A 23,585-nucleotide genomic window follows, 5' to 3' on the forward strand; every position below is an offset into this window, starting at 1 on the left:
GGTACTGCCCACATTTGCCTCTGTGGCTCCTCTTTCGTTGCAGACCACCGTCCCCACACCCCTATTGAATAATACCATCTTTGGATAGACTGATACATGCAGTCAGATTGTACTTCAGACTTGCCGGCTTTGGAGCTTTATGACTCTTACTTCTTTGTTTTGTTTTCTGATTTGATTTATGTTGATCCTAAAGTTTAACTATGAGAGATTTGGGGGAGAAACCCAGTTGTAGTTTCCATAAACACACAAAACTTGCTCTTCCATTCATTGAAATGTATTTCCATTTACTACTGACCCAGATATCTTTCATAATCTTCCTGAAGTTTATCCTTACCCACTTAAAATTTCAGTATTTAGAAAAACTTACCATAAACTGGAAATTTAGAGATTTGTTGTGTATTCCCTCTTCTAGGTGTTCTTTAGAAACGTTGTATGACCTCATTTAGAATCATAAATTGTTAAGCATATAAAGGGCAGAAAGCATTATCTTGTCGACATGCTCATTTGGTGAATAAGAAAAGTGAGGCAGCTATAGCAGGAGCTCGTTTATCACAGTCCTTGGTTTTGTGTCCTAACCCTGCTGAGCAAGCCAATCTGAATTAATACAATTGCTTTGTAGTATAAGTACATGCATAAACTAAGTAGTTTCTAAGAGTGATACAGACTGAGTTAAAACTTCGATCTGTCTCTGTTCAATCCTTGGGACTCTGGAAAACCTCAGTGTATGCTAGGAGAGTCTAACTGAACACACCTTTGGTTTAATCTTTTTTACATATCAAGCCACTTGCCTTTTCTCTCTCCCATTTCTAAACCCTTGCATTTAGTTCTAAGACAATCTTTGTCTTGTTAGGAGCAAATCAAAAAATAGGAGCAGTAGAAACAAGGACATTCATCTTTTAGATAGAGCATGGCTCAGTATTTGCCTTTACAGATTAGTGCTCACATGTGCTGCCTCAAAGGTTTATGTTAAGAGTGAATGAACAGATTTTCTGCTGAAGCTGCTCTCGTACTTGCTGTTACCGGCAAATGATGCCTTCTCACAAGCACACACATCAAGTTTGTTTACTGTACTAGTACGTGACTGGGCCTGGCCCAGTGATCTTCCAAGAAATAATTTGCTCTTCATGAACCTGGCCTCTGTGGGCCGGCTGAGGAGTTGAAGGGAAGAGAGGTGAGTGGAGCCATCCTGTGTACTCTTCCTCCAGCCTTTCACTTCCGGTCCGGTGGCTGCCTCTGCCCAGTCACTTCCGAGGTGTCCCTGGGAGCATACTATCTTCAAACCTCCCTCCAGCACACACTCCAAACCTCCGTGGCCTTCTCTGCGGCATTTTGTTCCTCTCATTACATCATGTGATTTAGAAGGACCTTTTTAATTTCACTTCCCATGAGAACTTCCATCTTCATAGTGTTTAGTAAATATTTTAAAAAGTGGTTTGACTAAATTACAGGATTCATGAATCCGTGATTGTATCCTAAATTCACTGTGTAAGCAGTTTGATTGTGTAACTGCTGCTATAGAAATCCTTTTAAGGCTTTGGATTCAGAAGCTCTTTTTACTTTGTCTCCTGCAAAGCCCTAGGATTTGGGGTTGGGGCTAGGGGTGGGGCTCACATGGATCTGATTTTATTTGCTTTACATACTGGGCTTCTCAAGTACGATTTAATATGACAAAAGGGTGTTAGCACTAACAAGAACTTAAAGACTGCTGGTTAATGTTCTCAAAGATCCCTGAGTCTTTTGCGCTTTGAGTTCTGGGAGGTTTTAGTTCTATTCCTTTCCATACAGTGTTTCTTGACCTCAGCCTTTCCTGTACTGTTTTGAAAATGTACTGAAAAGGTCCTTAATTACTTATAAATTTCTTTTTTTTAATGCTACTTTTACATTGCTTTCTGCTCGTTGCCAGTGTTACAGAAATGAATGAGAAATCAGCATGATTTCAGTGCTGGGTTTAATTTGGTCCAGAATCATCTGATCTGGGTTTGAACTCTGGCTCCAATTCTGTTTTGTTTTTTAATATATTTTTATTGATTTCAGAGAGGAAGGGAGAGAAAGATAGAAACATCAATGATGAGAGAGGCCCTAGCCGGTTTGGCTCAGTGGATAGAGTGGGGGCGCATTCATTTCCGCTCAAGGGCACGTACTGTGGTTGCAGGCTCCTCCCCAGCCTGTGCCCTGGTCGGGGCTTGTGCAGGAGGGAACCAATCGATGTGTTTCTCTCACATCGATGTTTCTGTCTTTCCCTCTCTCCCCCACTCTCCCTAAAAATCAATGGAAAAATATTCTCGGGCGAGGATTAACAACAACAAAAAAGATGAGAATTATTGATCAGCTGCCTCCTGCATGCTCCGTACTGGGGATCGAGCCTGCAGCCTGGGCATATGCCCTGACCAGGAATCAAACCATGACCTTCAGGTTCATAGGTTGACACTCAACCACTGAGCCACGCCAGCCATCCTCCATTTCTTTATGTGATTTCAGAAGTTACTTCACCTATCTGCCTCCTAAACTTTAATCAAGGTTGCTTTGAGATTTAGAGCTGATAGTATATGTAAGGAACTTAAACTTAATGCCCTATGCATAGAAAGTAAATCTCAGGTAGCATTATTCTCGGTAACTAGATGAGCCCTGGGTTGTACCTAGGGGTGTTTTTAACATGAACTTAAAATAAATCTATGAAAGTTCAAAATTATTTTCTAATTACGGACAATTGTGTATTTACCTTGAAATAGTTTAGTTGTTCTGACTTATCTAAAGGTCCTATTCTGTGTGCAGTAGAATTAAGATTATTTTGTGCACCTCAGTGCAACATTGGCTTTCTGTTTGCCTCAAATTCCTGTGTACTTTTTAACACTGCTGCTCAAAGATCTGAACCTAGCAGATACAGTGTATCAAAGTTGTAGTGATGTACTAAAAATCAAAAGCATTATAAAGTCTGTTAGGTAGGCAAGCAGTGCTGGTAAAAATAAGTGTTCTTAATGCCAGGACTGTGGTAATTGAAAATACATATAAGCAAAGAAGACATTTTAACTGTCTACCTAGAAATCTCCAAGAAAATAATCCATAACATTGATGCAGTATTTCAGTAAGGCAGTAGGATTCAGTATTACTAATAACAGGAGTTATAAAGTTGTCAGGGACTCAGGATCCTTCTTTCTTTCTACTCCATCACCCTCAGTAAGATGCTGCTGGGACTCCAGTCATCACATCCCAGTTGCAGGAAGAAAAGGCCCTCCTCCTATTAAGTCAGTTCCCTGAAAATTTTCCTGGGAGCCCCACTGAATGACTCTGGCTGCAAAAGAGTTTAGGAAATAGTGCCTTAGCTGGGCATGTAAGGAAGGGGCAGACTGCATTAAATAAACAACTAGTGTCTACACCAGTGATGGCGAACCTATGACACGCGTGTCAGAGGTGACACGCGAACTCATTTTTTTTGGTTGATTTTTCTTTGTTAAATGGCATTTAAATATATAAAATAAATATCAAAAATATAAGTCTTTGTTTTACTATGGTTGCAAATATCAAAAAATTTATATATGTGACACGGCACCAGAGTTAAGTTACGGTTTTTCAAAATGCTGACATGCCGAGCTCAAAAGGTTCACCATCACTGGTCTACACTCTAAAGATCCGCTTTCTCTCAAACCAACAAAAGCACATCACAACTGCAGTGGAGGAAAACCCTATTCAAAAGAGCAACAGAAACCTTAGATCAGCGGTTCTCAACCTGTGGGTCGCGACCCCCTTGGCAGTCGAACGACCCTTTCACAGGGGTCGCTAAGACCATCCTTCATATCAGATATTTACATTACGATTCATAACAGTAGCAACATTACAGTTACGAAGTAGCAACGAAAATAATTTTATGGTTGGGTCACAACATGAGGAACTGTATTTAAAGGGCCAGAAGGTTGAGAACCACTGCCTTAGATGCTTTGTAGATAAATGTAGCAAGAAAAGCACAGGAAGCTTAAGTAAAACATGGCTAAAAGACAAAACGGAACTATAAAAATAGAGACATGTTTCTAGATGAAAACACTTGATAAAAATATCTTTCTCTGCAAATTATTCTCTAAATTTGATGCACTCTTAGGTTCTCAGCATGATATTTATGAGCTTGATAAAATGGTTCTGAAAGTCATCTGAAACTTTCCACATACCACAAAACTATCACAGTTGGCTGAGAATAGGCAAATAAACTAATGGAACAGAAAGAATCCAGAAACAGATCTCTGCTATGTGGAAATTTGCTAGGTAATTAAAAAGATATCTGAAACCAGTAGAGAAAGAATGAACTGTTCTCTATCTGTATTATCTAGCATCACAGCTACTAACCACAACTTTCTGCTTATTAAGTTCAGTTCCCTGGAGTACTGGCCACATTATGAGCACTCAGAAGCTACAGATGGCTAGTTGCCACTGCATTAGACTGCACAGAAACATTTTCATCATTGTGGAAAGTTCCATTGGACGCATCGTTATAGATGGTGAGGGGACACCTGGATACCTGCTAAGGAAAATAGATCCCTAACTCTGGGCTTTGGTACAGTTGCAACCACTGAGTAGGTGATCCTCCAAGCCATTAACAAAGATTTAGCTAAAATATTTGATTTTTCTGTAGTAGTATTTTGGGCTTTGTCATATGTGATGATTATTGTAGTCACATCATTCAACTAGTTAATGGCAGAAATGAAGGTGCCAGCTTAGAAAATATTGTTTCTTTTTAAGGAGGTATGCAGGGTCTTGCTCCCAACTGTGTCTCTGGCCTTGCGGTGATGTCTGAGGCTCTTTGCCCACAAGCTGTGCATGTACCTTCCATGGCCTGTGAGTTGAGTGGGCAGGGACATGCTGAGGTGGTGTCTGGGAAGGTTGCATTACAGACCCCCAGCAGCTGCATTTCAGCTTTTCTTCGCTTATATACTGGAATCCATAGCAGAGGGAAAATATTTTCCAATATGAACTGATAACTTCCCCAAGGTCTTTGCTGCTTTTCCTACTTCAATCTTTTGCGAATACTTTACATTGATTTGCCTTCTTAATATGTTGTGCCCAACACAGATGTTACATAAATATTATGTATACATACAACGCTTTTGATCTTCTAAGTAATTCTATTAAAGAGATTCAGATAATTTTTATATACTTCTGCATTAGGATGAGTAGTTCCTGGGCAACTGCACTTCGTCATGACTGATCTGGTTAAATCCTTCACTCATGTAGCAGAAGTTTTCTTCTCTTAGAAGCATGGCTTCTACAGATGCCAGAGCAAGGCATCAGATTCATGTGAACTATGAAAAGGATATGTGTGAACCTGTCCTTCTGCTGTATTCAGAAAATATCCAGAAATCACGTGTCTTCTTGGTCTTGAAAACTGATTTCTTACTAAGTTGGTAGGCCTCTGTGCCTAGCAAGGGATTCCCAATCTGTTTTCCAGTATACCACCTAATCTCCAGTGACTTCAGGAAACTTCTTTAGCTTTCAAATTCATATAATTAAATTTATTTAAATGTATAAATATATGTATTTGCCATGCAGTGCTGTGGGGAGATCGTAGCTCCAGAGAGGTTTTGGGACATGTCATTAGATTTCAGAAGGGTAAGAGAATAATTAGAATACTTTGTATAAATCATTAAAAACTATGCCTAAAGTATTTTGAATTTATTAACTTAAAAAATAGCCCTAACCGGTTTGGCTCAGTGGATAGAGCGTTGGCCTGTGGACTGAAAGGTCCCAGGTTCGATTCCAGTCAAGGGCATGTACCTTGGTTGCGGGCACATCTCCAGTAGGAGGTGTGCAGGAGGCAGCTGATCAATGTTTCTCTCTCATCGATGTTTCTAACTCTCTATCCCTCTCCCTTCCTCTCTGTAAAAAATCAGTAAAATATATTTTAAAAAAATAAAATAAAATAAATAAAACCACATGCACAGAAAGCTAGTAATTTAAAAAGTATATTATAAATTAAGTATGTTTTACCATAGACTGTAAGAGATGAAAAGTGATTTTGAGTCTCCATCGACTTTGGTAAACCGATAAGACCTGTGATTTATCTGAAGTAGTTTATTGGAAATCGGCTGCGTATATGTGATGCCAACAAAATAACACCATTTAGGAGGTGTTGAATTCCCACAGTATTAGTAAAACCTAAGCAGAAAAAGATCACTGTCTTCCTGTTTAAGGAATGTTGTAAGGAGTCAGGTGATTATATCGGATCCAGCTGTTCTGACGGAGTACAGTGTTGGGTGACTTCCAGAATATTCTTTGGAGATAGTGTTCTAGGAAAGCAGTCGCCAACCTTTCAGACCTCACGGACCACTGGTTGGCGACCGCTATTCTAGGAGACCGTTGTATGTGTGCCTCTGGGATGTGCCTTGGATACTCAAGAAGCAGCCCAGGAAAACTGTATGTACTCTGTGAACAACCTGAGACCTATACTTCATTCTCAAAAATGAAGTGACTCTAAAACAGGGACACCAGTGATCTGAAATATGGCCTAAGGGTTTGGTACCTGTCACAGTGTCCTTTAAGGCACAAGTTTTCAAGACTGTCTTTCTTGGAAGTCCCTAACAGATAAATAGTTGCTGGTATCTAAGAGGGGAGGCCAACAGGATACTCCCAAGTTCCCAGTGTTACCCTTTCCACTGTGGTGAGGCCTCTTTAGCTGGAGTTCTGCTCGAACTCTTCATGTATCACTGGCATCTTCACATACCTGCATCTTTGACTCTCAGTGAGATAGAGTGAAAAGGGACTAAAGAGTTGCTGTGAGCCCTGTTCAGTTCTACAGGTTGTGATACTGCTCTCTATACATTAGGAATTCCAGGTGGATGGCTACTTACAAAACAGTATTGGCTAATTATTGAACTTTTTATTACTCAAATTCTACATGCTTTCTAATAGGTGATCTATCTACTGTTTCCTAGGGACATTCCAGCTATATCACACATCTTGACTGGTCCCCAGACAACGAGTATATAATGTCTAACTCGGGAGACTATGAAATATTGTACTGTAAGTATGAATGATCATGTATGGCTGAGGGTGTCTGCCAGGGGCACTAATGAGTGGGCTGTATGCAGTCTGAATTGTGCGGAGCATGCATGTTGGCCTCTCTAGCCTGACAGCATATGTTACTCTGAGCTAAGGAATGAGAATCTCAAATGTGCTTCACTTCTCCAAAAAGGTAATGAGTTAATTTAAATGTGCAGACATGTCATAAGAAATTAACTCGGCGAGATTGATGCTGCTCTGAATGGTTTTGTATTTACTCTTTCTGGTGATGGGAAAAAGTATAATGGATGGACATGTAGGCTTTTTTAAAGAAAAAGGACCTTCAGTGGGAAACAATTTGTACTTCCAGAAACCATGCTTTAAAGTAAACTCTTTTCCTTTTTAAATGTATCTTAATGTTTTTCAGTGTATGGATTATAAATCCAAGTAAATGTGGCTAGTTTGAATCATATACATTTATACAGAAGCACTGATTATACTTCCTGTTTCTAAATTTAAAGGGAACATTACAGAAAGCTGCAAACTAATCAGGAATCGATCAGAGTGTAAGGACATCGATTGGACGACATATACCTGTGTACTAGGCTTTCAAGTCTTTGGTAAGGACGTGATACCTGATGGAAAAAGGCTGTGGAATTTTGTAGATAATTATTTGCCTGAATTCCTAAATGAAATAGTCTATATCTGTTCTTTAGTGTTATCACTATGAATGCCAGATTCAGAGAAATTAAACCGATACAAGGTTTGTTCTCTGCAGAATCCAGAATTCTGGCCCTTGATAAATAAGAGAAAGGAATCTATATATATGTAAAAAGCCAAGGGCCATCACATCCGAAACAACCAATCGGATGACTGAACCAGCTGAGTGGGGCAACAAAGCCGGCAGGGGGTAAGGGACAACCAAACGACTGAGCAGCAGGCTGTGTGAGGGCGACCAGGCCTGCAGGGGGGCCAGTTAGGGGCAATCAGGCAGGCAGGCAGGGGAGCAGTTAGGAGCCAGTGGTCCTGGATTGTGAGAGGTGTGTCTGACTGCCAGTTTAGGCCCAATCCCCAGGATCCCCTCAGGGGTCCCAGATTGGAGAGGGTGCAGGCTGACACCCCACCCCCTGCCGCCCCATGCACGAATTTCATGCACTAGGCCTCTAGTTTTACATAATGGACAGATTGCCTGTCCATTTTTTTTTCTCTAAGTGAAAACTGAAACTTTTAAATTTGTGAAGGCATTTTTATAACAGCTTTATTGAGGTATCACTCACTTTAAAAGTGCACTTAAAGTGCACAATTCAGTGGTTTTAGTATATTCACAGTTGTCCTTTTGTCATCACTAATTTCAGAACATTTTCATCACCCCAAAAATAAACACTCCACCCATTCGTAGTCACTCTTACCTCCACCCCATAGCAACCACTAAAATCTATACTTCCTGTAATGATTGGTTTATTCTGGATAGTACTTATAAATGGAATCATGTAATTATGTGATCCATTGAGACTGGCTTTTTTCATTTAGCATATTTCAAGTTTCATCCGTACTATAGCAATGGATCAGCACTTCATTTTCTGGCTGAATCAGAGCTGCTGTATGGATGTACCACGTTTTGTTTTTCCATTCATCAGTTGATGGACATTTGAGTTGTTTCCACTTTTCAGCTATTATAAATAATGTTGCTATAAAAAAGCATGTGTAAGTTTTTGAGTAAGCATGTTTTCATTTCTCTTGGGTATGTATCTTGAAGTGGAATTGCAAGGTCAAATGGTAACTGTGTTTAACCTTTTGAGGAACTGCCGGACTGTTTCCCAAAGTGTGTGCACCATTTACATTCCCACCAGCAGTTGGGGTTTGGCTTCTCCACATCTTGTCAGCAGTTGTTATTGTTAATTTTTGTATGTGAATGTCCAGTTGTCCAAGCACCATTTGCTGAAATAAAAAGGCAGTATTAGTAGATATTATTTAAAGATAAAATTTGGAGATCCTTATCTGATGTTTGGACATTCCTAGAAATCTGTCCTGACAGTTTTCTAACTAAGCCTTTCCCAGTCTGTAGGGGTCCTTCTGAACAAGTTAGATGGTAAATGGAAAAGTTAAAATAATAAAGCTGTGTTTGCAGAGAATTAAAAATAAATGTTATACTCAGTAAATAGAATAAAAAGGTTGTAGCACAAATACCTAAAGCAATACCCAAAATATTAATACTTTTCCTTTTAACAAGTCTATCTCTGCCTTCTGAAAACGGCTCTCAGATCCAGCATAAGTATAGATCTGAACACTTCTTTATGCTGTGTGCATTGGAAAAATAATCCATTGTAGCTGCTTGTTCTAAATACAGCTGCTGTAGAGATGGAGAAGCCTACTAGGCTAGGAAGAAATGAAAAACAAAATAACCCCGACTATTCCATAAACAATTTCATTATTCTGGATGAAACGAAGGCAGTAGCCAATAACTAATAACTTACCTAGTTATTTTAATGAAGCAATATGTAATTATTATTAGTTCAGAAGTGTTTCAATTTATTTTACCAAATTTACCAAACATAATTGTTCTCTAGAGTAGCATTGAACCACAGAAGACCAGCACTTCAACCCTATGTATTCCATAGTTTTAATCTAGTCTAATAAAATTCTGTGGTATGTTGAACATAACCACCAATGCCTGATAAAGATTAAAATTAAATTTTCTATGTCTTATCTTTGGACATCGATAATAGTTACCAGAAAATTCTATGGGATATCAGATAGACTAGACTCTCCGTGAGGTTTTGTTTAAAGTGCCTCTCTGTGAGAGAGGATGTAAATTTTACACAGCTTACCCAGATTCCACTTTGAAGAATTAGTGAGTCCCACAGCTTTGTTTCTGCACCTTGCTATATGAGTCCTGAGAACTTCATGAACTCTAACTAGAAACCTGGAAAAGGAAGAGCTTATTGGTGAGTTAAACTTAAAACTAAAATTACTTTAGCACCACCTGCTGGTTACTAGTGAGTACTTTTGCATCATTAAATTTTCCATCATAAGGCTATTTAGATTTATAATTTTATTATTAGTTAGACTTTGGGTAAAACATTTGAATAAAGTGTTGAGCCACTAAGAAATTGTAAGGGGAAAATGTTAGCAGCTAAGAGTTTGAACACAGATGAAAATTAGTAAGATCCTGAAATTAAATAAACCTATGTAGCATCACAGTTATTAGTTATATTTTTCAGGCTAATTCTTCTGCACCCCTATGTTCCCATATCAAAGGTGTCTGGCCAGAAGGATCTGATGGGACAGATATCAATGCACTGGTGCGATCCCACAATAGGAAGGTGATAGCTGTTGCTGATGACTTTTGCAAAGTCCATCTGTTTCAATATCCCTGCTCCAAAGCAAAGGTAAAATTAATTTAATAAAAATTAGCATTATGGTGCCTTTTGTTTGGGGATAATTTTGTGTCAGTGGCACAAAAATATTTGTAGGGTTACTAATCACTGTCCATGATACTGAGATGCACAGGGGGAGAACAGGGCCATCTGTTGTCAGTGTCCAGGCATTGCTTGTCTTCTCTTTCTTCAATAAGGACAAGAAGACAATTGTAGAAGGTAGTTGATGACGGTTTATTCATTTTTATTGTGCATTTGTTTACATATTGGCAATTTTAAATTTCTCATAAACATATTTTGTTGCATCTATGATCAGCATTATAAAACTCATGAGAGCTACTTCCTAAATCACCTACAATTCTGCCAACCTAGTAACTTCTTCCCTGGCCATCCAATAGAATAGTTACTAAGTATACCAACTTTTTCTCCAAAAGAGATGGGCTTTTATTTTTTTAGCTATATAGTCTAAAGTATACATGTCTAATTATTATGATTTATTTCTTCTAAATAAACAGTATTAAAGGGAAATTACTGCTAGCTTTATTCCTCAGATTTGATGACTCGTGGCTTTGATTTCCTGTTTTATGAGCTGAATTACCCCTTTACCTTGTCACCTCCATTGCTGTAAGCAGGCATGTAAGAATGAGTTTAACTTTCCTGTCTGATTTATTTCATATAGGCTCCCAGTCACAAGTACAGTGCCCACAGCAGCCATGTCACCAATGTCAGTTTCACTCATAATGACAGTCACCTGATTTCAACTGGTGGAAAAGACATGAGCATCATTCAGTGGAAACTTGTGGAAAAGTTGTCTTTGCCTCAAAACGAGATTGTAGTGGATACTACTTTAACCAAAGCCCCCATCTCTTCCATTGAAAGTGTCATGCAATCTGGTACTCCCACACCGCCTCCTTCCCAGCCCTTAAGTGAGACAGCTGAAGCAGCAAGTAGAATAAGCAATTCTCCCACACTTCTGGAGAACAACCTGGAACAGACTGTGGAGCCCAGCGAAGACCACAGTGAGGAGCAGAGCGAAGGGGGCAGTGAAGACCTCAGTGAGCCTGTTGATGAAGAGCCATCCAATGAGATGAGCCAGGAGCAGAGTGAAGCCCCTCTTACTGAGGACCAGCAAGAGCCTGCACCTCTATCCTAACACCAAGGCTTGAGTGTATGTGATATTGAGCTAGAGTTCAGATAACAGGACAGGAAGTGATGGAGGATCGCTATTGACCAAGATTTTGGTTTCCATGTGATCAGTTTTCTTCAGTAGAATTATCTTCAATCAAATGGAACCGACCTAACGGTTCATTTTGGTGTGCGTTGAAGATGAACCAAACTTAATAGTAGGAAAGAGTGAAACATTATGTCTCAGAAATTATGTGTGTGTAAGTGGTGTGATGTCAATACTGGAAGCAAAACAGCAGTTGTATTGATTTAAAACAAACCCCTTGTTATCTGAACATGTTTTCTTCAGGAACAACCAGAGGCATCACAAATACTGTTACTCATCTACTGGCTCAGACTGCTACTTTTCTCCTGATGCAGAAAAAGAAATCAGAAAAGAAAAAAGAAAAAAAAAGCTCCTTTACTGAGATACCCTCCTACCCCAAATGTGTAGTGGAAATTTGTCAGTTAAGAAAAACTCAGTATTGCCACTGGCAGTGGAGTTGCCTTCTTGAATAATAATGCCATTTCCTACACTACGGTAGATATCCAGGTCTGCTTGTTAGTCTACTGTATAGGTGCTGCCTTTCCTAAGTCATAATGAGGAGCAGTCTATTAGTTTCTTGTGTGCGAGTCTATTTTATCTTAGAACTAAGAAAGCAGTGGTTTGTTACAGAGCTTTTAATGTATATTAACCCATTGATACGCAGAAATAATGGATTCCTCCAAGGATTCCTTTACTGGCCTGAACATTTTTAAATGTTAGGCATTTGTGGGGATGGAAGGAAAAAGAAACCGTATGCCTATAAAACTAAATTGTAATTACTAGGCTAATTTTAGCTTAGACTTCAACATAATTTGTTCCCTCAACAGCAGAAATATAAATACAGTAAGTTTAAATGATTGAATTGGTGCTTGAAGTTTATTGGCTTAGCTGTAATTTTTACACAGATTAATTATATTGAGGGATAAGATACTCAGCAAATTGCAAATTCTTTTTTACAGAAGTGTGAATAACAGTCATAATTCTTTTTATAAATTGCATACTTAACAGACTTGCTATATATGGTCATTTTTCTCTGGTGGAAGTTGCTATAAGCCTTGCAATTATAATGTGGTTATCTTCTGCTAGTTTAGGCAATGCATGTATTATTATGCATTGGATAGTAGTTTTTGTTTTTAAGTTTCGTCAGATGACTTTGTTTTTTTAAGTACGTGTTTCCCTACTTTAAAAATAATTACTGACAAATACTCATTTCCTATATGTTTGTTTATACTTGGATTATAAAAAAACTTTTATTTTTTAGCTTGCTGCAAGTTTTGATATCTTTTTTTTGTTAGAATATGTTTAGAAACTTTGGATGAGTTCAGAAGTCTTAAGTATGCAAGTGTTTACGTGATTGTTCCATTCCAAAGTGCATCAGAACTGTCATTCCCTTCTAGTATCTTCTCAGGAGTAATACAGATCAGGTATTTCATCATCATTTGGTAATATACAAACTCCAGTGAACTCCCAAGGACACTCACAACATGTATATTCACGTGCTGTATGTAAGGGTGTGGGTATGTGTGAAGGGGTAAGTCTAGACACTTACTCTGTGTTTGTGTGTATCTCTATATAAGCAGATATACACCACATTGAAAATATTCAATGTATATCTCTAGGTGTATAGATATATGTTCGTGTGTATCTCTTTCCTTTTGTTTACAACTGTTCAAAAAAAACCTCAAAGTAGCTCTTTTCAACAGAAGAGAGGTAGTTTCCAAGCAACCCATTTTTTTTTTTTTTTTTAGTGTGTTCTGTACATAATTATCACAGAGCATCAGTATCAGGCATATATAAGGCATATATATTTGCCTATTAGCAGTGGTGACTAAATTATCAGGTCAGCATGTGCTTTTCCCTACAAGAAAAATACTGAGATGAACAAGTAGAAAAGCATTTCTTTAAGCTCTCAGTGATAACCAGGGAGTTTATGTGGGCACATCAGTCACCTTTGGGGTTGCTGTGTACAACGAAATTTATAATCGTGATACTCTTGGGTGGTAGTTTTAAGACACTACTAATACGCAGAAAGCGTTCCAGCTCTTGCTGGCAACTACTGTTTAACAGTCAATCAAATCTGTGATAATGGTTGGAAGTGGGTGGGATTATGAAATTGTAGTTTTTAGAAAAACTTGTGAATGAAAATGAATCCAAGTGTTTCATGTGAAGATGTTGAGCCATTTCTATCATGCATTCCTGTCTCATGGCAGAAAATTTTGAAGATTAAAAAATAAAATAATCAAAATGTTTCATTTGTCTCTCTAAATGTACCTTAAACTCTTTCTTCACTTATATTGCTAGTTGCCATGACTGTCCTCCTTTTAGAAAACATGACAATTATTAGTTGATCACAGTTGCTATTACTGATACAACCATCCTGGTAGTAGTAAACTCCATCTCATAATATTAGAGGAAATTACTTTTGATTTATGCTTCCATTTAATAAGGAAATAGCTTCATTTTAATTTATTTCATGTCTATACTTTCTCTAATGTTTACCACTGGATAATCCTAGTGATCCTGATTCCACTGTCTCCCAGTATTAGCCTTTGTGAAATCCTTGAACTCAGTAGGACCCTGTATCCCGATTTCTCCATCTCTCCCATGTTGCTTAGTGACAAGGATCCCGTGCACACCACAACCATAAATTGGCTGCTACATACTTTCTTTTTGAAGAGTTAGACTGAGAGTATTCCATCTATTCCCCAGCTTTATAATCAAGGAAATGACGGGGTATTCATCATTACCTTATTCACCTTTGGTGACTGACAGAGCCACTCACATATACAGGCATACTTCGCTTTATTGCACATTGCAGATGTTTTTTGTTTTCTTTACAAATGGAAGGTTTGGCAACCCTGCATCAAACAGATCTATCAGCACAATATTCCAATAGGTTCAGATGATGCTTAGCATTTTTTAATTAGGTATCATCTTTTTATACGTATTGCTATTGTACACTTAGACTACAGTATAGTGTAAACATAACTTTTGTATGTACTGGGAAACCAAAAAATTCATGTGCCTCGCTTTACTGCAGTGGTCTGGAACCAAACCTTCAGTACCTCCAAGGTATGCCCGTACGAACTAACCCATGAGAGGCTGTCCTGGAGTAGGAGTTTCCCTTTCACCTATTCTGAAACAAAATGGCTGACGGACACCAGACAAACCCACTTAAACAGTGTGACTGAGGTGTTGGTAATACTGCTAGAAGAAATTAGGTTTCCAGCTTAAAGCTGGAACATGTTTAGGACAAAGAAGACAGGCTGAAGAGCAGCCCCTGTGTGGCCAAGCATGCCCAAGCACCCTGGTTCATTTAGTGATGGGCAGGGGGGCGGGGGGGGGGCGGGGGGCGGCGGAGGGTTAGTTACCCTGTAGGCCAGGAGGTGGTTGGGAAGATTTCATAACTGACCATGTTCATTTACCTAGATAAGGGCCACGCCAGAACTTCATGTTTTATAGCTTTAAAGCTCACTCTTCTTCCACTTATACTGGGAGGAAGACTTTCTTTAGAGACAGGTAGCAAGCGGGAAAGGATGAGGGTACAAATTCACAGATTTGGGGAAAATAAGCAAAACAGCAGAGGGTCTGTCAGTCTCAAGCCTCAGGTTCACCTTTTCCAAAGGAAACTTGAATTTCTACTCTGCCCGCATTAACAGACCTGTACAATAACCTTAAATGCTCTGGTAAAGAAGATACAGGGGGGGAAAAGAAGTAATCCCAAATGGAGTAAAGAAAGCCTGTCTCCTAGAAATGTCAGTTTGTTTCATTTCTGTACCTATGGGTGGCGTCCTCAGGAGACCATGGCTCACTAAACACATTATTATTGGGTCCTTTTTTTTTTTTACTTCACCAATCCAGAAGTCTGGCAGAAAATCTCAATTACCACTTCTGTATCTCAAAGGACAAAAACATGAAAAAATGGGCAAAACCAAAAAACAACCAAAGTACTCAATAATTAAAATATGGTATATCCATATAACTAAATGCTATTCAATGATAAGAGCTAACACTTACGTGCTTTACGTGCAGCCCCATTATCTCCATTTTACAGAGAAGCCAGGTTACACTATAAGCAAGTAGCTGCACCAAGATTTGAAGCCAGGTCCTGCTAGTGCACTATAGACATTTGCTGTAAGACAATAAGCTAGTGATTACTACAGGAAAGACTAGAATGATTCCGCTCCGGGTAGGAAGGATTTAAGACCAGCATAAAGAAGAACTACAGAAAGTGATTAGGCTTTGCAAAAGGCAGTTCGGGGCTCTGAACAGTGTCACAAAGTTGAGGGACCTGCTTGTGCACAAGTCCCCTCCTTCCACCCCTTCAGCCAAGTGCAGAGCAGAGGAGCTCCCAGCCTCTAACCTCACATTCTGACACCTGCTGCCAGTGACTGCCTGCTCTTCCTGCCTTTGTTGGCCAGAGTTGCACATGAGTACCAAGCCCTTACTGCTCCATGTAAACCTATTTGTACAGAGATTCTGCTTCCTTATTTTCTAACTTTTGAGCAATTTCCATTTCACAAAAAAAGCATGGCACCTTCTGTCAGTGGCCAAGTGCTTTTCCCACATTGCCTCATTCCCCATCTCTCACTGCCAGTGGCAAGCCTGGAGGTTCTCCCAGCCCCACGCTGGGCCACTTGGCTTTGATCTTGCATCTCCTCCCCCTCAGCAATGTAAACACATAGTCCTAAAAATAGATTTCACTAGGGAGCCATCCATTGACAGATGAATATGGATAACTGCTGGTGCTGATGACATCACAGTTTACTTTCACCAGTTCTCGCTAGAGGAACTGAAAACAAAAGGGTCGCTAAAAAAAAAAAGGTGGGGGGGGGGGGGTGCTAAAAGAAATGACCTCCAAGAGGAAAAAGAACTTTTCAATAAGAAGCAAAACCCTCTTACCTGGTCATCCCGTTTCATTCTTGATGGTCACATAGCCACCGAGCCAGAATGCATCCTGGGAGAGGTCACAGGGTACTGCAGCCTGCCTCTGCACGGGCTGTCCATGTAGCCGACACGGGGTGGGGGCCTTGGAAACCTGGGCGGAAGCAAGGGAACAGAAGCTGACATTCTCTTACCAGATCAATGGTAGAACTACTTCACTTAACATAACTGTCATTCAGATGCCCAGGTAAGGCAGGTCCTCCTCCTCCTCCTGCAGACTTCAGTCTCTACAATAAAAATGTATTGTGCTGCCAACAGTTTCAAAGTGGCAGCCAGTCTGAATCCTGGGGAGTAAGTCATCCATTGATGAGGCATATACAAACCTATCTCGTGCAAGAAACCATGCTGGGCCCCACAGGCAATCCAATGATGACTAAGATACAGCCCCTGCCTTCAGGGAGCATGTAACCTAGAAAGGTGGGAAAAACAACCTTTCTAATTTCCCTCAAAATTCGAAAATTATCACTACGTGCTAATAAATAGTGTATGATTTGAAATGTGAAAAGTAAATATTCCTATTGAGGAATCATGGATTGGTCATCTATTGGAACTACCCATCCATTGCTTAAATTCTATAACAGATAACATCCAAAAGGTTAAATTTTGATATTTAAAAAATAGTGTGGAACCCATACAATGGAATACTACTGCCTAATGAAAACGAACAAACTATTGATATATGCAAACTTGGATAAAGCTCAGGGTATAGAAAGTCAATTTTGAAAGTTTACCAGCTGTACATTTCAAACACTTATATAACACTAGAGGCCCGATGCCCGAAATTCGTGCAAGGGGCTGGCTGTCCGGTCTAATTAGCATATTACACTTTTATTATAGTTTCTCAACATGACAAAACTATATAGAACAGACTAGTGATTGCCAGGGGACGGTACAGAGGGGAGGGGATGTCACTATTAAGGGGAAGCACAAGGGGGTTTCTTTGTGGTGATGAAGTCTGTCTCTTGGTTAGGAGGGTGGTTACATGAATATATACATGGGATTAAATTGCACAGAACTACACACATGAACGTAAAAAGAATGGAAATTCAGAAAGGTCTGTAGTGTAGATTAGTGTATTATATCAACATCAATTTTAATTTTACACATTATATAAGATGTGACCATATTTGGGGGGAGAGAAGCTGAGGGGGGGGGGGGGGTTCACCAGACTCTACTATTTTTCAAACTTCCTATGAATCTATAATTATTTCAAAATGACAAATTTAAAAAGATATAAACACTTTACCTTCCCTTTATGTTTTTGAAGGGAAAGTGGAAAAGAAAATGGGTCTTAATACAACAAAATTTTAATACAATTTCTATCCATGTGCACTTCAGGTACAAATTGTGAAAGTGGGTGCTCTCCACAGCTTTTCCAGCCACCACTCTGCTGCCATGGGTGTCTGTGGGAGAATTCCTAGCTGGAGTGGGCATGAAGAAGCCCAGGCAAGGGAGGGGTGCTGGTCAGAGGTGTGGTTGTTAAGTTCAGCTTGAGAGCAGGGCAAGAGATAGCCTGGAGCAGCTGTGGGCAAACTACGGCCCGCGGGCCGGAAATGAATAAAACTAAAAAAAAAAAAAGACCGTACCCTTTTATGTAATGATGTTTACTTTGAGTTTATATTAGTTCACACAAACACTCCATCCATGCTTTTGTTCCAGCCCTCCGGTCCAGTTTAAGAACCCATTGTGGCCCTCGAGTCAAAAAGTTTGCCCACCCCTGGCCTGGAGGCACGGAGAACTCACCTGCTAGTCCCCCTCCCCTTGAGGCACCTGCTGCATAACTCACATGGGAGGTGGCCTCTGCGTATCCTCTCCCTTTGCTCAGGCACTGTCCCCTTCTCCCTCTTTATTTTTTTGCTATTTTTTTTATTGTTTAAAGTATTACAAATAGCACATATGTCTCCTTTTCCCCTCACTGACCTCCCCTCTACCCCCCTAGCCCCCAGCACATGCCCTCACCCCCCCTCCCAGTGTCTGGGTCCATTGGTTATGCCTATATGCATGCATCAACTGATGAACAAAAATAGATAAGAAACAAAGAAGCATTGAACTACATACAGCGGGATGGCAGGGAAGGGTTTGGGGGGAAGGGTAAGAGATCAACCCTTCTCCCTCTTTCTGACTGGTCAGTGTCATTGGTATCACTCCCTTTCTTGGAAACCCCTCCAAAAGCCAACCTCTGCTGCCTTTCCTCGGATGCTTGGGCTGAATCACCTCCCCTTATCCAGAATTTATAAAATGACAAGGAAAAGAATTCCACTCTTTAGCACGGCCCTCGTGAAATTGCTGCAGAGTTGAGATTAGGTGATCAGGCTTTCTCCCATGAGAGTGACAGGCCCTGGGGCTTCATCGGCAGAATCTATTTTTGCGTGGCCTACTGTTTGCCAGGCTTTGACATTTCCATTTAGAAGATGAATTAATTCTGAGCTGAGCCAAGGGTCCTCTTTTGGAAGATGTGTTAAGACTCAGGCCCTCGCAGGACACTGGAGCAGCCATGAGACCCTATCCCTTTCTCACATGATGACGGGTCAGCCTTCCTGGGGGGCAAGTGAGGAATCTGACATGAACTAAGGGCTGCAACGAAAAAGGTATTTTTCACTGTGGGCTTGGGCACCATCTGTGCTATCCCCAGGCCCCATCTCCCTGATCACAGTCTGAAAGAAGGGGATAAGGCCCTTGCTTACCAAGGGCATTTGATCCACATGGGAGACATCCTGGTGAGCTCATGGGCTCTGCCTGGCCCTGTCTGTGAAGGCCCAGCATGAGAGAAGACATTAGCTGTCCCTGCATCAGGCACAGGGAAGGCTGCCCCTCCGGATGACTGGCTGGGGCCTCCAACACAATAAACAATGTTTGCTCTGGAAGCGATGAGCAGTGCAACCAATTGTTAGGAAAGCCTGCAGATGGCTCCATTAATAAAGCTGCCATTCACAGCTGCCAAAGCTGAAGTAGTTTCTATGGGAAACCCTCACATTAAAATAGAAGGAAGTTCTTTTAAATTATAGTAATTACATTTTCATTAAACATTATCAAAGTTAAACACGGGGAATTGTCTGGGAGGGCACTCATCATTCTGAGCTCTGAAGGCCAGGGACAGTATCACCTCTCTCTGGTCCCTGACACAGAATCTGACACAGCGATTACAGAATGAATGGTTTGTGCCATAGGGTTACTGGTGGTGAAAATGGGGCAAGTCCCCTGTCTCAAGTAACCCAGATCTGTCCACGGAAAAGCCCTGTGGAAAGGACAACAGGGCACCTGGTAGTCCATAAGGGAAGAAAGCAGAACTTGTGGGAAGCCAGAGATGGCCCAGAGTACTCAGAAGACTTCAAGACCCAGCTCTAACGTGGCCAGGTTGGCAGACAGCACTAGGAAACCCCAGTCCCAAACTGCTCTTGGGGATGAAGCTTGAGGCATGACTGTCCTCACCAGGGAAGTCAGTCTGCCCCTTCTGTTTTCAGTGGCATCTGGCCCAGACCTCAGATCCCAGTGAAATTCTTCTGGGCCCAGAGCACAGCACAGAGCTCTGCAAAGACCAGCAAGTGTCCCCACCACACACTCACATTCCCAAGATACATAAATAAGGGTAGAGTCAGCACCTCTGACCTCTGTCCAGACCTGGAGCTGAAGAAAGCCCATCTCCCCTCCCTACCTCCCGAGTTCCCGGGATTGGGACGGTGCACCTTGACGAACCCTGGGTTGACTTCTCGGTTGCAACACACCCCACCCATAATCACTCAGGAAAATAAATAGAAAAAATATGCTGGATGACAAGGTATAGTAAATCCTACAGCAGGGACACTGAACTTTATCCCACCGTTCTCCCCACACCTCCTGCTACGGCCACTAGACAGAAACCTGGGAATGCTGACTCTCAGGAGACTGAGGCTGCAGACAGGCCCAGATGAGAACTCTGACCCCTCACCCGGCAGAAGTAAGGCCACCCAATCCCAAGGCATAAGGCTCAGGCAGCATAAGGTTCAGGCAGCTAGATCATATCGCAAAGGGCAGCCCACTCACCTCCTGACCCACCAGGTCCTCAGCTCCCGAAGACCTGCCCAAGCTGGCCTGGGCTGGGTGGTGACCACTCCTGAGCTCCCATGGCCATAGGACATGTTTTTGCAAGTTACACACCCTGCCCTAACCATCAGCAGTGACTGCTTACCCCAGCCTTCCTGCTGCAGTTGCGGCCTACTTCCTCTGGCACGGCACTTCCTGATACTCAATGAACAGGGTCCGACTAAGGGAGACACATACACATATATGGGCAGACACATACATATATAAACCGATTTTCCAAATGACTGTTGCTTCAAGAGGACATGAATCCAGGAGAAAAGGAAACAGACACCAAGTATAAACAAAGGCCCTTCTGTGTGACTCTAATTAGAATGACAACCAACTGAAAACAATTTAACGTTGGTTCGTGAAAGGTTAATGAAATTCATGTTTTGAAGATGCAGAATGCAACACGGATATAGCCAGAAACACATTTCTAACCTTCATTCTCTTTAATTATTCGGTCAGAATAATTTCCCGAGAGCAGTTTTAGTCTCTGGATGGCTTTAATTAAACACCACTGAACTTTAAGTTAACATCAACTCATCCAGCTGCAACTCAATTTTCAAATTAACCTGCTGTCTAACATGAGGGTTTTGTGGCCTAAGCAGGGGTGTGGTGGGGGAGGGGAAGATGGGCATGGAGCCTGACAGGTATTCACCAATTCTAGAACATTTTCCATCTTTCCCCCACCCTCTTCAGTGGCCAGAAATTTCTGTAACCTGTCGCAAGCCTCTCTAAAGACAGAGGCCGAGGCTGAGCCGGGCAACCAAGCTGACTCCTTCCTTGGACTTTCCCATAGTCCTGGGCTCTGGCTCCATTCTCTCCAACAACTTCGGCATAAGCCTGGTACAACCAGACCCTCAAAGTAAGCCCAGGGCCAGCAGACCCCTGCCCCAGTGCCTCCACTCTACTCTTGCCTACTTGCCTTCTTCCCCCTTCTCTTCCTCCCCTTCACAGTGCTGACATGTGTCAAGAGCCCTGGCTCAGCAATCCTGCCTGACTAGGTGCCCTCAGGAAAGACCCCTATTTTCTGAGCTGACTCTGACACTTCACCCAGGCCCCAGGTATCTGCCTCACTCCTTTTCTGCCTTTGAAAACCAAGGTTCCTGCTTTTGTCAGTTGCATTTCGTAGCCGTACCAAGGCCCTTTTGCAATGAGTTTCTGCTTCTTTCTAAAACTTTTTTCCTGCTGACTGGGAGGCTGCCCTAACATTTCTCACAGCTTGGGGCAGCTTCAGCCAACTGCCATCAGAATGTGATATTTGAAGTTGGCAAAGAGTCTAATCTACCTAGTACGTGTTGGGCAATGTGAAGGACCTGTACTTTGGCCCTGAGGTACAGCCACGTGACCATGACAAAGCTGCGTGTCAAAGGCAAGGTCAGGGCAAGAAAACGCATGACGTCCCAGGAGGGCTGAATTAGCACTCGAGGAAAGAAGTATTATCTAAAGAATGCTATTCCCAGCCACTCTGCCTGACCTTTTCCCTTAGTACCTGCAGCAGCTTTCCTGGAATCAGCTCACACTCTGGACCCTGAGCAATAAGCAGCATCTGGTCTCGGTCTATCCAAGATCCTGCAGCAGCACAGCACCTGTGCACCTGGAGCTACCCGTCAGGAGTCCTAATGAAGCTCATGCAAGTGACGGCTGCTGACGGCAGAGGAGACTGCGGATGACCCATCTGCTCCAACGCTATCTTGCAAGGTGGCTGAGTCACCCCAGTTGCTCTGTTCAAGTCATGAGAGCAAGGTCAGCTGATGCTGCCCTCACAACCATGAGGGTACGTCCCCTACAGCCAAGGTGCACGGTTCCCAGAAGAGAATCCACAGCCACACTCCCCCACCCACATCTACCCAGGGGCAGCCTGTCCTAAGGTAACCAAACCCCATCCATCCCAAGGAGCTCCCCAAAGGGAAGGGCAAGGGATAACAGTGAAATTTCTCTATAACAAGAAAGGTTTTTAACCAAATGATTTACTAACCCTAAGAGACGAGAGACACCCTAAAAAGGACCTAAAGATATTTTTTTAACTTTAATATTTAAAAATAATATTTAATTTTGAAATAGAGTTCTTGCTTATAGGGCAAAGGTATCTGGCTCATCTTTGGGTCCCCAGCACCTGGTAGTATGTGTTTTTGTACTAACTAAATATCTGAAAGCAGCAGAGCATTAGGGGACTCCTTGATGACCATGAGTCAAGGATGACAGCCAACGAACCTGCGAGAGGAGCACTAAAGACAGTGCCCCACTTCTCAACCAACCCGCCATGGGCAGTCCTTGGTGATAGATTAAAGTGATGCAACCCAGGATATGTGCAGTCAAATGTCAAATAAATGTACTAAATCACTGGGACCAGATAGTATCTGAATTTCTAAGCAATCAATCACCATTGCCCCTGGTGTATCCTCTAGCTATGGAAGATCGATGAGCCAGAAAGCCGGGCAGCCTGCCCACAGCCACACTCACAAAGAGGAGAAAAAGTATATAAATCAAAGCCAGCCAGCCAGTATTACAATAGTCACTCCCACCCTCACCCTGACATTGATAGCTTCACACCAAAGTCACACTGGATGAGGGGCCTGGAAGGAGAAGGAAAGTTGGAACCTGAAAGGGCATCTGCTGACAGAGAAAACAAATGATGAATAAGAAAGAACGGCAAAGTAGCCATCTGCAACCTCTCTTGCTTTTGTGCACCCTAAAGAATTTTGAAAATCTTTGTGTAGCCTTTTGCATATGCAAGTTTAACAACTAAAACCTTTCATTGTAAGTTGAAATAGTTGCACGGAGTAGTTTCTGGTGTATTATAGATAAGGGCTTAAACTATTAAGTCACAATCACCTTGTCCCAAAGGTAATCCTTGTGAGGCCCAACTGCGCTTGGGTTCTGGGACATCCCCCTTTCTGCACAGGCTGGTTCTAATGAGTTTCTGGAACCTGCAAACAGAAGTTTGGCTCAGAGAAGTCAGCAGAGACTGTTCCTGAGGAAGGCAGCAGATGGACCAAAGACATTAATGG

General features: G+C 41.6%; 1 protein-coding gene and 1 long non-coding RNA gene across 3 annotated transcripts in view; one reads left to right on the forward strand and one right to left on the reverse strand.

Moving 5' to 3' along the window:
- EML4 (EMAP like 4) overlaps positions 1–13,794 on the forward strand; it is a 163,158-nt gene extending 149,364 nt beyond the window's left edge. For both annotated transcript variants that reach the window (XM_070429100.1, XM_070429099.1), the window contains 4 exons: positions 6,915–7,002; positions 7,503–7,601; positions 10,240–10,370; positions 11,038–13,794. In XM_070429100.1, the coding sequence (XP_070285201.1) occupies positions 6,915–7,002; positions 7,503–7,601; positions 10,240–10,370; positions 11,038–11,511 (792 nt within the window). In that variant the 3' untranslated portion in view covers positions 11,512–13,794. The remainder of the gene's footprint in view (positions 1–6,914; positions 7,003–7,502; positions 7,602–10,239; positions 10,371–11,037) is intronic.
- LOC139019850 (uncharacterized) lies at positions 8,233–16,628 on the reverse strand. The gene is made up of 3 exons (XR_011473156.1): positions 16,471–16,628; positions 9,810–9,904; positions 8,233–8,919 (listed from the first exon to the last, which is right to left on the reverse strand). It is a non-coding gene; the product is annotated as an uncharacterized lncRNA (long non-coding RNA).
- Positions 16,629–23,585: the final 6,957 nt, after the last annotated feature.

Source organism: Myotis yumanensis, unplaced genomic scaffold (assembly GCF_028538775.1).
Source record: "Myotis yumanensis isolate MYYU_CA2020_CCGP unplaced genomic scaffold, mMyoYum1.0.hap1 SCAF_11, whole genome shotgun sequence".
Lineage (NCBI taxonomy): Eukaryota > Metazoa > Chordata > Mammalia > Chiroptera > Vespertilionidae > Myotis > Myotis yumanensis.